General features: G+C 48.5%; 1 protein-coding gene across 1 annotated transcript in view; it reads left to right on the top strand.

The window, feature by feature from the left end:
* The window catches only part of GLDN (gliomedin), a 72,678-nt gene extending 58,365 nt beyond the window's left edge, over positions 1–14,313 (top strand). Inside the window, exons 5-10 of the mRNA XM_066342857.1 lie at positions 2,138–2,275; positions 5,047–5,184; positions 7,520–7,603; positions 7,702–7,827; positions 8,853–9,003; positions 10,654–14,313. Of these exons, the coding sequence (XP_066198954.1) occupies positions 2,138–2,275; positions 5,047–5,184; positions 7,520–7,603; positions 7,702–7,827; positions 8,853–9,003; positions 10,654–11,131 (1,115 nt within the window). The 3' untranslated portion in view covers positions 11,132–14,313. The remainder of the gene's footprint in view (positions 1–2,137; positions 2,276–5,046; positions 5,185–7,519; positions 7,604–7,701; positions 7,828–8,852; positions 9,004–10,653) is intronic.
* Positions 14,314–14,743: the final 430 nt, after the last annotated feature.

Here is a 14,743-nt window from a genome sequence, read left to right as displayed (position 1 = left end):
TAACCATTTTTTAAAATTCCATATCTAGTAGATTGCTTGCCTATTTAACTTAGCTCTAGTTCTGAGGATTTCCCCTTCTTTCATTTGGGGCACATTTATTTGTCTCCCCATTTTGGCTGCCTCTTTGTGTTTGTTTCTATGTACTGGGTAGGTCTGCTATGACTCCCAGTCCTGTTAGGTTGGTCTTGTGTAGTAGGTGTTCTGTGAGACCTAGAGGCTTAGTCTCCACGATCACCTGAGCTTTGTGATCCAGAAATGTCCCTTGTGCCTCCACTCTTTCTTAACAAAAGCTTAAAAATAATCATGCATGCCCAGATAAGTATCAAAATACACCTTTAAGCAAAGATCTTTAATAGCCTTAGCTTTAAATGCCCGCCCCTGTGGGGGCTGCCTTACAACAGCTGCATTACAGTATGAACAATTTCCTGCTTCACACATGGCCTTTATGAGAAAGAAAATAAAAGGCTTATGAGGAAGGAATAAAAGAGAAGAAGGGAAAATAGAATGACGATGCAGAAAGGCTTTTTGTGACTAGAATAAATGCCTGAAAAAGAAAACCCTGAAGTAATAGCAGATATCATTTCCCTGAGCTTTGCTAAATCTTGGCGTGTGAAACCTTTAGAAGGTATCAAGTATAATTGGTGCATTGTGCCTGCTGGACTCTATGGCAACAGATTTGTCTTTTGTGTCCTGCAGATAATGTACCAAATTGCCTATTTAAAATACTGACAAAAGAACTTCTTCTCGTGTAAAAGGTTCCTGATTAAGGACTCCCTTAAGTGAGCAAGCCACTTTCCAGCAAGATGTCCTGATGACCTGAGCAGGGATGACCCAGACTGATGGGTTTCCAGTGCTGTGTTGAGAGATGTGTAATGCGCCGTGACCCACTGAAGAGGTGTGATTTGCCCCATGTTGCTGAATCCATGGCAGAGCAAATGCTCACAATGGGGGTGGCGGCTCCCACTCCTCATCCTCTTCTATTGTGTCACAGCGCCCCCTTCAGTGCATGACACCCGCCCCGGGTCTACACTGGCGGGGAACCCAAACCTCTGAGTCCCAGCTACAGCTGACCTTCAGGGTTTTCACTGAGAATTTTTTTTTCCCCTCATGGTTGTCTGAAATCTAGCAAATATGTCTTTGTTCACTACATTTTCTAACAGTTATCAACATCTTACGGTTCCTTGGGGGGGGGATGTTTTTTTCATACACAGCTACTTCCTGTCTCATACCCGACTCACAAATTCTAGCCACCTCTGTGTCCCCAAACGCTTGATTTTGTTTCTTCACCATAACATCACCAGGCTCTGTCTGGGATGCCCTTCCCTGTGCTGCTGTCGGGAAAGTGCCCCCACCAGCAGTAAGCTGCTTTCTTTCTCCCAGGGACCATAGCGCAGTGCTGAGACGGGTCATGCCACACACCTCACCTGCCCCTTGCTGTGTGCCGCAGCCTCGGGGCTGCAGTGCCTATAGTAGTGGCTCCCTGGGAGCAGCGGCAGAAATTTCACCCACCATAGTGTGTTCACACTGTAACCATTCATCTTAATGCCTGTCCTGAAGCAGCCTTACTTGTTTTGCTACTTTGAGTAAAAGCATTTTGCATGGGAATGCCATGGAAAGGGGCATTAGTGATGGGATGGAAAGGTCTTTGCTGCTCGCTTAGCAGCATCAGCGATAACCACGGTAGGCCTTAGTTCCAATGTCTAAAAATGACCATAAGGGTAAGTGCTCAGCCTCTACTCCGGTGTGTTATGAGGATCAACCAAAGAATGGGGCAGACAACCCCCACTGTTACCGCACTGAGACACACGCCGCCCCATAGTGCTCCAGCCAGCCTGGGCGGCTGGATCAGACTTCTGATCAGGCCTTGCCTTCTCTCTACTCTTCCTGCGACTGTCCCTCCTGTGAGTCAGTCCTCTCTTCAGCCTTTTGCTCCAATCAAATGCCAAAAAATATTCTATCAGAGCCACCTGGAAATACTATTCTTTAGTGAGGGCCACACCACTGTCCTAAAATGGTTAGATGTGTTGGGTGTTTAGTTTTTGAAGCTGCTTCACATTTAAAGTACACAGTATGCTATCACAAAGTAGTGTGTCAGAGTTTCCTGCCCATGGGCTAATGTGTCATTGTTTTTCCTCAGGTCCACCTGGAGCCACGGGAATCCCAGGGGAAAAGGGAGACCCTGGTGAACTGGGCTTGACTGGCAATGAGGGCCCGGCAGGGCAGAAGGGCGAAAAGGGGGACAAGGGGGACGTATCCAATGATGTGCTCCTCACAGGTAAGAGGCAGGTGCTTGGGCCGTCTCCCAGGGTAGACAGGCCCCACGAGCTGCCCGGGTGAATGCGGGGGCTGCTCTGCACCCTCCCCCCGGGCCCTCCCCCCCCCTCCCCGCACGCGCCTCAGGTGGCCACCTGTTCGGCAGCACGTTTTAGAGTTCTGCGCTTTCGGAAAGGGGAAGACTGCGTGCTCTCCCCTTGTTGGCAAGGTCGAATCTGGGATCTAAGCAGAAGTAGGTTCAATCATTCAGGTCTAAACATTGTGGTTGGATTGAATTCAGATGAGGGAAGCTTCTTTTTTCCAAATATCTATTAAATCCAGCACAGTCCAGAATAATACATGTCAGCAAGCAATGTAAGATGCCTCAGAGGACAACTGAGAGAAAGCACAGGCATTCTCTTAGCAGGTGAGACAGGGCCATCCTTGGGCCCTTGTCCCAAGCCTTTGACATAGAGAATTAGGGCAAACATGGTTGCTGATATTCTTTTCCCAGTTTTCAGCCCAGACTAAAAGCAGATAGTTGGTGTCTGTGGAGGAGGAGGTGAGCCACAGAAAGACAATCTTGTAGTGGAAAGAGTAGGTGACAGCTGATGGTCATGGAGGAGGATGAGGCAGAAGAATTTTAAAAGCACCACACTTGGGACACTATTTATATCATAAAAACATAACTATCCTATAATGTATTTAATGTATTCAGTAAATAGCTGTTGAATATCAGAAGGCAGCATATATGAATTGGGGACTTTGCTAAAAGCTGAGACTATGAATATGAAAATAAGTAAGACATGACATCTGTCCTCAAAAAGCTAAGATGATAGATGTTCAGAATAATGACCCTGAATCCACTGAAAATTTACTGAGCACCTGCTACTTGCCAGACACTGTGCTGAGACCAAAGCATCAAGGAAAGATCAAATTATATTAAGCATGCTGTGTTTCATCAACAGGAAAGATACTATGCAAAATGCATGAAATTTAAGAAGTATTTTGACGGAGTAATAGATATGCATATACTTTTAAAATATAAGATCATGTTACACTTCAGTCACATGGGCAGTCTGTACATCCAGAATACTGCATCCCCCTATACTGCTGAACAAGTGAGGGGCAATGACAAACCATTCCGAAAAGCTACCCCCTGAGTGTACCCCAGTTCAGGAGACCAGGCCAGAGCTGAGTGTGTCCCCTGGTCAGAGAGCAGGGAAGGCGTCGTCAGGTTGGGTCATGTCTGCCCTGCCCACAGATCTCTGCCCCTCTGGGATGGGCACAGACCCGCCTCTAGCCTCTGTGACCTCTGCTTGCCCACTCAAAGGAGGCTGGGAACAGGCAGCTACAGAGACCTGAAGTCACCAGTGTCAGCCCTGGCCAGGTAGGTGGAACCAAAAGGCTGAATGGCCCAGTCTGGTGGTATCTTTATGAAACCTCCAGAACCAATAAGCTCTGCAGAGGACCACACCCATATGGGCCACCTGAAGTTAGAAGAATGGCTGCCCTCAGGTGTGTGTAGGGGTTCCAGCTGTCACTCACCCCGGTGACCTCAGTCATTCTCAAAAGGCAGAGTAGGGAGTATGAGACTCAATTTGGAGGCAAAGGAACAGGCTCATCTGGGTTAAGCTGCCTGCTCAAGGTCACAGAACTGGACCTTGTTTCTTCTGCCACACCGACTAGTGCTTCTCACACCTGGCTGCATAGTAGGAAACTTTAAAAAATACAGATGAATAAAAACAATTACAAGGATATAAATTATAGCGCGTAGAGAATATAGTCAATAAATAATATTGTAATAACTGTGTATGGTGTCTGATGGGTGCTAGATTTATAAGGTTGATCACTTGTAAGTTATATAAATATCTAATTATATGTTGTATATCTGAACTTAATGTCAACTATAATAGAAAAAATTTTTAAAAAAACAAACATTTTTTTTAAGTGAGAGATAGTGAGGCAGACTCCTGCATCCACCTTACCAGGATCCATCCGGCAACCCCCATCTGGGGCCAATGCTAGAATCAACCAAGCTATTTTTAGCACCTAAGGCTGATGTGCTCAGACCAACCAAGTTATCTTCAGTGCCCAGGGCTGAAGCTTGAACCAATCGAGTCACTGGCTGTGGCAGGGGAAGAGTAAAGAAGGGGGAGAGGGAAGGGAGAGCGAAGCAGATGGTCGCTTCTCCTGTGTGCCCTGACCAGGAATCGAACCTGGACATCCATATGCCTGGCAATGTTCTATCCACTGAGCCAACTGGCCAGGGCCAAATTTTTAAATTTTTTTAAAAAGTGCAGATGCCCCACTCCCCACAATTCTCATCAAATTGTTCTGGAGGGAGACGAGGCCTTAGATTGTATTAAAGCTCCTTGGGCGACCCTGCTAAGCCAGGATCGGGACCCACTGATACTGGCCAGTGGAATAAGGATACGCTTTGGAGTGAGACATGCCCACGGTGGAGGTTCAGCCCTATTCAAGTTGTGACCTTGGGCAAAGCACTAAACTTCCCTAAGACGGAAGTCACTGGGAGACTCCTTCATCGTGTGTTGGGAGGAACCATGAGGAGATATATAAAATTCTTAACACAGTTCCTGGCACACAGTGGGAACTCGACCCGTGCTATGGGTGCCTCCTCAGCTGTGCATGGACAGGTGCCAGAGCACAGCCACCTGTGGGAGGGGCTGCTCGTTCTCTCTGTCCTTTGTGTGAAACCCAGCTCCGATTATGGCTCTTTAATCAATGCCCCCACACACGCCTTTTCCTCTCTCTCTCTCTCTCTCTCTCCAGGTGCCAAAGGTGACCCAGGCCTACCAGGCCCACCGGGCCCAGCTGGGCCCCCAGGTCCTCCGGGTCCCCCAGGGCCCCCTGGAAGCAGAAGATCCAAAGGCCGTCCACAGCCAAACATCTTCAACGGCCAGTGCCCAGGTCACCAACCCCTGCCCCAGGGAACCTGCCTCTTCCGTTAATGGCCCCAACTCTCAGGCTTCACCCAGGCTTTGGGACCAGATTTTTTAAACAGAGAGAAGAGATTTTATCCAAAGCCAGATTTTATCCCAGGAGCTCCCCCTTGCCACATATCTGTGGGAGGCCGGAGCAGTCTGTCCTGGGGCTGAGGACTGGCAGCAGGTTTAGAATTGGGCCTCCCGCCGCTTTCGTCATCCCTCTCCCTTCACTCTCTCCACACTGTCCTCTTCCCTGCCCAATCCACCACCCTGTCCCCTCGACGAGTCTTGAGGGCTAAGCTGTTCACTTCTGGGCTGTGCAGAGCTTGACTGATACTGGAGGAAATGACAGGGCAGTTCAGGTTCGTTAACTTCCCACAGACACCGCGAAGCTTTGAGTGCCGACAGTGGGCCAGGCGTGGAGCTAAGTACTTGGTTCACTCAGTTCTCACAGCAGTCTCAGGATATCGGAATTGTTATTGTCACCGATTTACACACACAAAACTGAAACACTCAATAGCAGGTGATGAGCTAGGACTCAAACCCAGGTGTGCTTGTCTGTAAAGAGCCTGCTCTGAGAGCAGCTTCCTTGCAGAGATGGAAACTCACACCCAATCCCTGATAGGCCAAGAGGACTTGGTCTTTCGCCAGTTTGCAATAGGGGTGGCCATGGGATCGAAAGCTGCTTAGAAATTAAGATCCATACTAGTGGAAGATACGAGAACGTCTCCCCAAAGGCAGTGACCTGGCACCTGCTCGCCTGCTTAGGCCATGAGAGGCACAGCTTGATGCTTTGCTGTTAGTGACACACAGGAGGGCCCCAACTGGAGTGTCTGTCACATTTGCTGTGGGTTTCATCGCCACTTTCCTAAACAGTCATTAGTTCTCTTTGGTGCACTGTTTTTTTCTGGAAGGCGTTTGGGGGCATGCACTCAGCTGTCAGAGTGAGCAAATCTGTGCTTTCAGAGATGTCTCACATGCCCCACCTTCCTACCTCACCCCCAGTAAATGGAGCCTGATTGTCATTCTCCCTGGCGGTAGCTGCTCCTTCCCCGGCACCCAGCACCACCCCCTCCGTGAGCATCAGCCCTCTGTTCAGCTCCCCTTGGAGCGCGAGCAGACCGGGAACCGCGCCTGGGAGAAGCAGAGGCCGACCTGAGCTTTGTAGGGTTCCTAAGGCCAAGGCCCTGTCAGCCAGTGGCGGTGCCTGGAGAGGCAGCTCCTGGCCTGGCTGTCTCCTGAGGCTGGTGGCGGGCAGGGTGTGAAGACGGAGCTGTGAAGGTTGAAAGGAGAGGCCACTGTCTTTTACTCTGCCCCTAGCAGTGAGTCCTCAGTTGGCAGGCTCACTGCCTCTGAGCTTGGCCCTCTGTCCAGCTCCAATTCCATTTCTGGCACTCCTGCCCAGCCCCCACGGCTTTAGAAGCTGGTGGGTCGGACAGGAATAATGAAAGCCTTTCCTTCAGACCAAGAACAGGAGGGTCCCCCTGTCCCTGTCTTGTGCAAAGCCCCAGTTCCTTGGGGAAGCTGCAGGCGGAACTCAGAGGCAGCAGGACGACGTGCGGGGGAGTCAGCCCAGAGCCCTAGAACTGCTCCCAGGGGTGACAGGACTTCACAGACACGCTGGCTCTTCAGAATCTCAGAGCTCGGGGAGGACCGCCCCCTCTGACTGATAAACCACTCCGGATTGTTCTGTGCGCTTCCCTACTGACACCGAGTGCTGCTTTCTGACCAGCAGCCACGGGGTGACATGAAGCCATCAGAAAGGGCGTGGCATCGCCCAGAAAGCCCGATTTGCCTCAGCCTGCCTCAGACCAGGGCCCTTACCGCAGCCAACTCACTCCCTCTGGTCCTGGCTGTGGCCTTGTCCCCCACTCCTCAGGCTGCTCCCTCACACCTCCCGAGAAGCTTCCCTGAAAGTGAAAGTTCTTCTAGAAAGTTGCAAATGAGATGAGTAGCACCACCTGCCCCCAGGGGCCAGGAGAGTGCCTGCCTCTCCTTCCCTCAGGCTGCAGAGGGCTGGGCCCGGCCACTTTTCCCTTTTTACTGACACCCTCTGGGGATAGTCCCATCTTCTCAACTACAGTCAAGGAAAGCTTGTTGGGAACTCACTGAATATGGGGGGAAATCTGGAAGTGTATGACTTAAAAGCAAGAAATCCAAAAACTTGGTGGGCCTGTTGTAAGGGGTGCTTAAGGGCCTAGCACCCCTTACAGTCCTAGTCCGGAGTGAGCTGGGGGGAACGCCAGCTGCAGGGTTAACAAAGCTCACGGTGCCAGCTGCATGTGCTCTGACTGTCGTTGTCGTTGTCGTTGTTTTAGGTGAGACATGTGTTATCCCCAATGATGACACCTTGGTTGGAAAAGCCGGTGACAAAATCAGTGAACACCATTCCCCACAGGCGGGTATAGAAAAAAAAGCATCCTACTTTGACATTCAGAATTTGGATGCCTTAAAGTCATCATTGGAAGCTGAGTAGCTGTTTTTCCTCTTCTTTTGCTAGAATCCATGATCACGTCCATTGGAAATGCAACACAAGTACTACAAGTCAGAGAGACATTTGGGACTTGGATAAGAGAGTCTGCTAACAAGAGTGATGAACGGATCTGGGTCACTGAACATTTTTCAGGTACTGTCACTGGCAGCTGCTCTGTGTCTGTGCTGTCAGAGTGTCTTTCCTCTGTGACCGCCTTCAGTCGACTCTCTGTGTGTGCTGTTGGTATAACAGTTACTCTTTGTTTTAGACAGCACAAATGAGTGGACGGGATGCTTTTCTCCCTTGAGCCCTCTGATGGCGACCCTCGCTGTGAGGTCATAGGGACATGACCGGGGAACCCCCAGTGTAGCTTATCCAATTTCAGGCAAAGGTTCTAGAAGGAAACAACATAGTCGTGTGACTGAGGGCCTCCTACATCCCCAAAACATAATGGGGTACAATGTCAGGGAGAGTCTTTTGCACTCTCCATCTGTCTCTGAGGTTGGCACCTCCTCTCCCTCCAGGAGAGTACGTTTTGGTCATTGTTCTCAGGTATCTGCTGGGCGAGAGAGCCCAGGAGAGAAGGGGAAGTGCATGTGGCAGGAACACTGCCTCTGAGCATGACCCTTGTCCTGCTGCCCCAAAGGGATGTGGTGAGGAGTTGCTGATCGTGGTAGCAGTGGCCTCATTCCTGAAGGGCTCTGGCCATTCTCACTGGTCAGAGCAATAGCTAAGACATGCTGCTTTGTTTCATCAAGGCACCGGTTCAGCTGATAGTGCCTGCCCAGATCACCAGCTGAGGGCACTCTGTGGCCCCAAAGGAAACGGGATAATGTGAATTAGCGTCAGGTGCTGTGGAGGGCAGGAGGAGGCAGGCGGGCACTGAGCAACCGCCAGGTATTTGCTATTCCCGCTCCAGGCCTATGTCAGTCTGATAGAAGATCTTATAAACAATCTCGAGTGGGGTTGAGGCAGGGGGTGAGGGAGGTACAAAGCTGGCTCTGTGGCTGCTGCATTCAAAAGACAAATCAGAATCCACAGAAGAGAACTGGACTTAGGGTTTGGGAGTCTGAGACTCTTCAAACTGGGCAAGGTCATCTCGCTCCAACGTCCCTCCCTTCACTCTCCCTCCCCGACCAGAGGGCCGGTAACAACCTTTCCTGGCTTCCCTCCGGCAGGCATCAGGGTGAAGGAGTTCAAAGACCAGCCCTCCCTGCTGAACGGCAGCTACTTGCTCATCCATCTCCCATATTATTTCCACGGCTGTGGGCACGCTGTTTACAACAACTCTCTCTACTACCACAAAGGAGGCTCCAACACCATAGTGAGGTGAGTCACGGGTGCATCAGTTACCTGCTGTGGCGCGTCAGTCATCCACAAGCTGTCAGTCATCCACAAGCTGTGTTTCTATTACTTTATGTCCCCAGGGCCTGGCACACAGAGTTCAGTCAGGGTTTGCTGACTGAATGAACCACAGGGCACGATGAGTGAGCCCCATGTGCCAGCGCCTGCCTGGGGTCTGTCTCTATTGCTGGTCTGACACTAAGGGGAAGGTGGGAGCGAGAGAGAAGGAGACCTGCAGTGATGAGGGGTGCGGGTCTCTCATCTGCTGAGAAAGGAAGCAGCCAGAGCCCAGAGCGCCCCCTGGCAGGAAGCTGTCACACCCCTAAATCCCTGCCAGTATAGTACCAGACAGGGGCCAATGGCAGTCCTGAATTCCAGGTGTTCGGAGGAGGGAGGGCCACGTGAGCTGAGAGGGGTCGGCAGGGCCTTCTCAAGCCCCCTGTTCTCTGGTTTCTTTTCAAACTCACTGTAGGATTTTCTAATTTGCTTCACATTTGTTACGCTCCAGTGCACATCCCCCCAGATCCACACAATCCACACACTGCACATTTCTGCTGCTCAACGGTGCCCTCTAGTGTTTTTTCTCTTCTAATGTCTGAATTTTCATTCCTGGAGCCAGGTGCCTTTTGAATCATAAACTCACTTTATGATACGGTCTAGATTTGGAGTCGATCAAATAGTCAGCCCCTAGGAGCCAAGGACATGGGATTCCGTGTGTGGCTTCACTTACCCAGTCACGCACCAGACACGATTTCACAGCCTGACTGCTATGTCTCTTCCAGCTGGTGACTTTCTTCTTAGATGGCTGTGAAATACTTTACTTAAAATTCCATCATGGAGTGCAAGAAGAACCCCGAAACTTGGAGCTAGAAATCCTACATTCAAACTCTGGCTTTGCCAGTTACTTGTATTCCTGAGCCAGTCACTTCTTTTTCTCATTTGTAACAAGGAAGGACTGGGCTAGATCGTCTTTTGTGGCTCCTGTAGCTCTAGGAATCTTTGACAGGGCAGTGCAGGAGGTCGGCAAACACTTGAGGGTTATTGAGGTGAAGGAATTTTCCTGAGATCACATAGCTAGTAGGTGGTCACTTAGATGTAGTCACTGTCCTTTACACCCCTACTGCTCATAGCGTCAGGATGGCCCAGCACAACGGACATGACCTGGGAACTTGACTAGAATTGCAGAATCGCAGCCCCTCCCCCAGTTTAATAGAGGAGCATAAAAAGCCACCCTTGTCTCTGACCAGGCGGTGGCTCAGTGGATAGAGTGTCAGACTGGGAGGCGGAGGACCGAGGTTCGAGATCCTGAGGTTGCCAGCTTGAGCGTGGGCTCATCTGGCTTGAGCAAAGAAAAGAAAAAAAGCTCACCAGCTTGAACCCAAGGTCGCTGGCTCGAGCAAGGGGTTACTCGGTCTGCTGAAGGCCCACAGTCAAGGCACATATGAGAAAGCATCAATGAACAACTAAGGTGTCGCAATAAAAAACTGATGATTGATGCTTCTCATCTCTCTGCATTCCTGTCTGTCTGTCCCTATCTATCCCTCTCTCTGACTCTCTCTCTGTCTCTGGAAAAAAAACCAAAACACTCTTGTCTGCAAAAATGGTGACTCATGCCTACATTTTTACATGTTTCAGATATGAATTTGGCAAAGGAACATCCCAGACTCTGAAGCTTGAAAATGCCTTGTATTTTGATCGAAAATACCTCTTTGCCAATTCCAAGACTTACTTCAATTTAGCAGTAGATGAAAAGGGCCTTTGGATTATCTATGCTTCCAGTGTGGATGGCTCCAGCATTCTTGTAGCACAGCTGGATGAGAGAGCCTTCACTGTGGTGCAGAACATCAACACCACGTACCCCAAGTCCAAGGCCGGCAACGCCTTCATCGCGCGAGGGATCCTCTACGTCACAGACACCAAAGATATGAGGATAACATTTGCCTTTGATTTGTTAGGAGGGAAACAGATCAACGCCAGCTTTGATTTAAGAACTACTCAGTCTGTTCTTGCCATGTTATCATACAACATGAGAGACGAGCACTTATATTCTTGGGAAGACGGCCATTTAATGCTTTACCCTGTGCGGTTTTTATCAGCTACACTACACCAGTGATGGAATGCATTCTGCTCGCCTCTGTAAACCTCAGATGTTCTCTGCTACCATATATATCCAAACAGAAATCAGTCTTTAAGGGTAGGCAGGTCCTTGGCTGTTATTTCATGACATGAGTGTTTATATGCCCTCTGGTAAATGCCCTTTAAATTCAAATTCTTTAGAGGAAAATAGCAGATTGGAAGTCCAAATGGCTGAGATTTGGTGATCCCCCCACAGATTAGCTGGGGAAGGTACCTCTCCCAATTCAGGCCATTTCCCCCCATGGATAATATGAAAGAGCTGGCTAAGATGATGGGTAGGATTTTCCCTACCTGTAGTGAATGCTGTGATTCTTGGCTGTTGCTGCTCTTACAACTTTCATGTATTTGGAGGTTTTTGATTTGTTTTGTTTTGTTTTTAGCCATGCGCTGAGCAAATTTACCTCTGAGCTGACTAGCCGAATTGCTTAAACAAGGAAGTCCTTAGTGCTGACTTACATTTGGTGTCTCAGAAAGCTGCACTGACCCTTTAAGGCTGCTGAGATTCCTTATTCTCCATAACTTACTACCTTCTTCTGCATCTGCATTTGCCTCCACGACACCCGAGTGGCCGTTATCCTCAGATTGCCGATCCAAGATTAGCAAAAGCCAGCAACAGCTCCATGCCCAGGTTTTCTGATCAGACGGAAACAGGCCCTTCCAGGTTTCTGTCAGCTTAGGGTCATGCTGACTTGCAGCCGTGGGTCATATACTGAATCCTCAGGTCCCACTGGCCTCTCCCATCACAGCTGTGGAGCCGCTGTCGGAGTATTCAATATTGTGTGAGTGGGCATGAGCCAGCTGGAACTGTGGGAAGCACTTTGCAGTTTTCAGAAGACAGGCACCATTTGTGTTTAACTTAAAGTCAGGGGTGGGCACACTAGGGTCCTCAACTGTTTTTGTAAATAAAGTTTTATTGGAACACAGTTACACAAATTTGGGTATGTTTTCTAGTCTGTGGCTTGTTTTGCTCTGTAATGGTAGAGTTGCAAGAAAGTTGAAGGGTGGCCTACAAAACCTAAAACTTTGACTCTCTGGCCCTTTGCAGCGGAAGCTTACCCACCCTTGATCTATGATATAAAGTGAGCCTGATCCTTGGACGGGCCCACTCATCAGGGCCTGTCTGCTGTGTTTTGTTTTGTGTCAGACCAAAAAGTGGTCATGTACATGGTTTGAGTTTTTGACAGAGGAAAAGGGTGAGAACAGCATACAATCAAGTGGCCTTCCAAAAAAAAAGCAGTTAGTGAACGATTCTTTCTCTAATGTAGTTTTAAAGGATGTGATCTGGTCTCCTTGAAAGCCAGAAGAAATCCAGTTTAACTTGCTCCTAAACACTATTAAATATGTATATTTTCTGCCAACTCAGTTCTTCAAACATTGCTCAGCCAGGCAGGGCCACTGAGAGCAGAGAGGGACCTAGAAAGGTACTAGGGTCCTGCAGCCAGGAGGAGGACCTGGGGGAAACCTTACACAGAGTTCTCACCAGTTTGCCCTCACTAAATACAGGTGTGTTGCGGGAAAGCTTCTGCAGCTTTTTCACTGGGGCCAAATCCATTCCTGCTGACTCCGAGTCCTGGTTTGGACCTTATTAAAAGATGCATTTTAAAACTTAGCAGGCGTCCCCAAACTACGGCCCACAGGCCACAATTTGGCCCCCTAAGGCCATTTATCCAGCTCCTGCCGCACTTCCAGAAGGGGCAACTCTCTCATTGGTGGTCAGTGAGAGGAGCACTGTATGTGGGAGCCCTCCAATGGTCTGAGGGACAGTGAACTGGCCCCCTGTGTAAAAAGTTTGGGGACCCCTGATTAGGGGATGTGCAGATTTAAATATTTAAATCTCTCCACTCCTGAAAATACCTAGGCAGCTATGAGGGAATTTCTTTTGTTCTCAAAATAAGGGTATTTAAATCCCCCCACCGCCACTTTTTAATTAGATTGGGTGTAGTATGTCATCACAGCTTTTAAAAAATACTCTTTTCAGATTCATGTTTTGTAAAAAAAGTAAAACAGAGTTTCATGTTCAAATTCAATGTCTCTAATGAATGCCAGTCTTCTCTTAAAGTGTTTAAATATAGTGTTGCTGTTTCTGGACACAGGGGACCTGGATATGAGTATAACTTCATAGGAATAGCCATACTAGTAATAGTAATGTATACAACACTAATTGTATGTATGGTAGCAACCAAAGGGGTTGGTTATAAATTGGCCCATATTCCTTATATGAAAAAGTTTTAGAAACCCCTGTCTGTCTTGCTTGATATCTGAGCTGTCACGGTTCCCTTAACTGTGGGCAGGAATTATATACTCACTACTAGAGCTTATACTGGGTTGTGTTTTTTGTTTTGTTTTGTTTTGTTTTTGCTATGGCAGACTAATATAAAGACAACTGAGTTTTATCAAGGCCTAGTGGGTAATTTTATATGGTTGAAAGTTTGTCTTTACAGAGTGAAAATAATTAAGATTTTTACCCATTCTTTTCTGCAAGTAATACTTGATTAAAGGGAAAAAAAAGTTTGGGCTCACGGCTAAAATAGAACATAAAACCAAATGTTTTTAAGATAATCATTTTAGCAGTTTCCACCATCAAACACTTTCCCAATATCTGCACTTCTGATGTCAGACTTAAACCAGATAATTCTCTAATTCTTTAAAGCAGATAGCTTCCCACTAGAAAGTAAATAAAACCTCCCATCCCAACCTCAAAGATAGGTTAGACCCTATTTCAAAGCATTGTCTTTGAACTGATAACAACCATGTCCTGCTGAGGTCATGCAGGTGGTTATGGTCTCATTGTGTCACTGAGTACAGGTGTTCTGACAGAGAAAGAGTTCTGGGTGAAAGTGTTAAAATGAGGAGTTCTGATCTTAGGCATTTTGACAGTCTTATTCCCCTCAAGGTCGCAAGGTGAAAGGTGAAATAAGACACTGCAATTCTTGAAAAGCCAGGTGACCTTTCCAGCTTCCGACAGCAGAGTACATCTTGACCGTGGCTGTTGGATGTCAAACCACCGAAAGGAGAAGGGTGTGATAGGGCTTTTTTGTTTTCACCCAGTTGCTGTGACTGTGTGTATCACATCCTTAAAAGCCATAATTTCCCGTCTGTAACCACAGATTCTGAACATTTCTGAACAATAAGTACAGGTGAATGCCTCCTTTTTGTTGTTGTTGCAATTTATTTAACTTTAATGTAATTAGTCAATAAAATAATCATTGCTGAACACAATCACATGTTGAAACTGTACTGTTATTATTATTATTTTTTTTTTTTGTATTTTTCTGAAGCTGTAAACGGGGAGAGACAGTCAGACAGACTCCAGCATGCGCCCGACCGGGATCCACCCGGCACGCCCACCATGGGGCGACGCTCTGCCCACCAGGGGGCGATGCTCTGCCCCTCCAGGGCGTTGCTCTGTCACGACCAGAGCCACTCTAGTGCCTGGGGCAGAGGCCAAGGAGCCATCCCCAGCGCCTGGGCCATCTTTGCTCCAATGGAGCCTCCGCTGCGGGAGGGGGAGAGAGAGACAGAGAGGAAGGAGAGGGGGAGGGGTGGAGAAGCAGATGGGCACTTCTCCTGTGTGCCCTGGCCGGGAATC

Source organism: Saccopteryx leptura, chromosome 6 (genome assembly GCF_036850995.1).
Source record: "Saccopteryx leptura isolate mSacLep1 chromosome 6, mSacLep1_pri_phased_curated, whole genome shotgun sequence".
Classification (NCBI taxonomy): Eukaryota; Metazoa; Chordata; class Mammalia; order Chiroptera; family Emballonuridae; genus Saccopteryx; species Saccopteryx leptura.
Note: the sequence above shows the minus strand (reverse complement) of the source record. Positions and strands in the feature narration are given on the sequence as shown.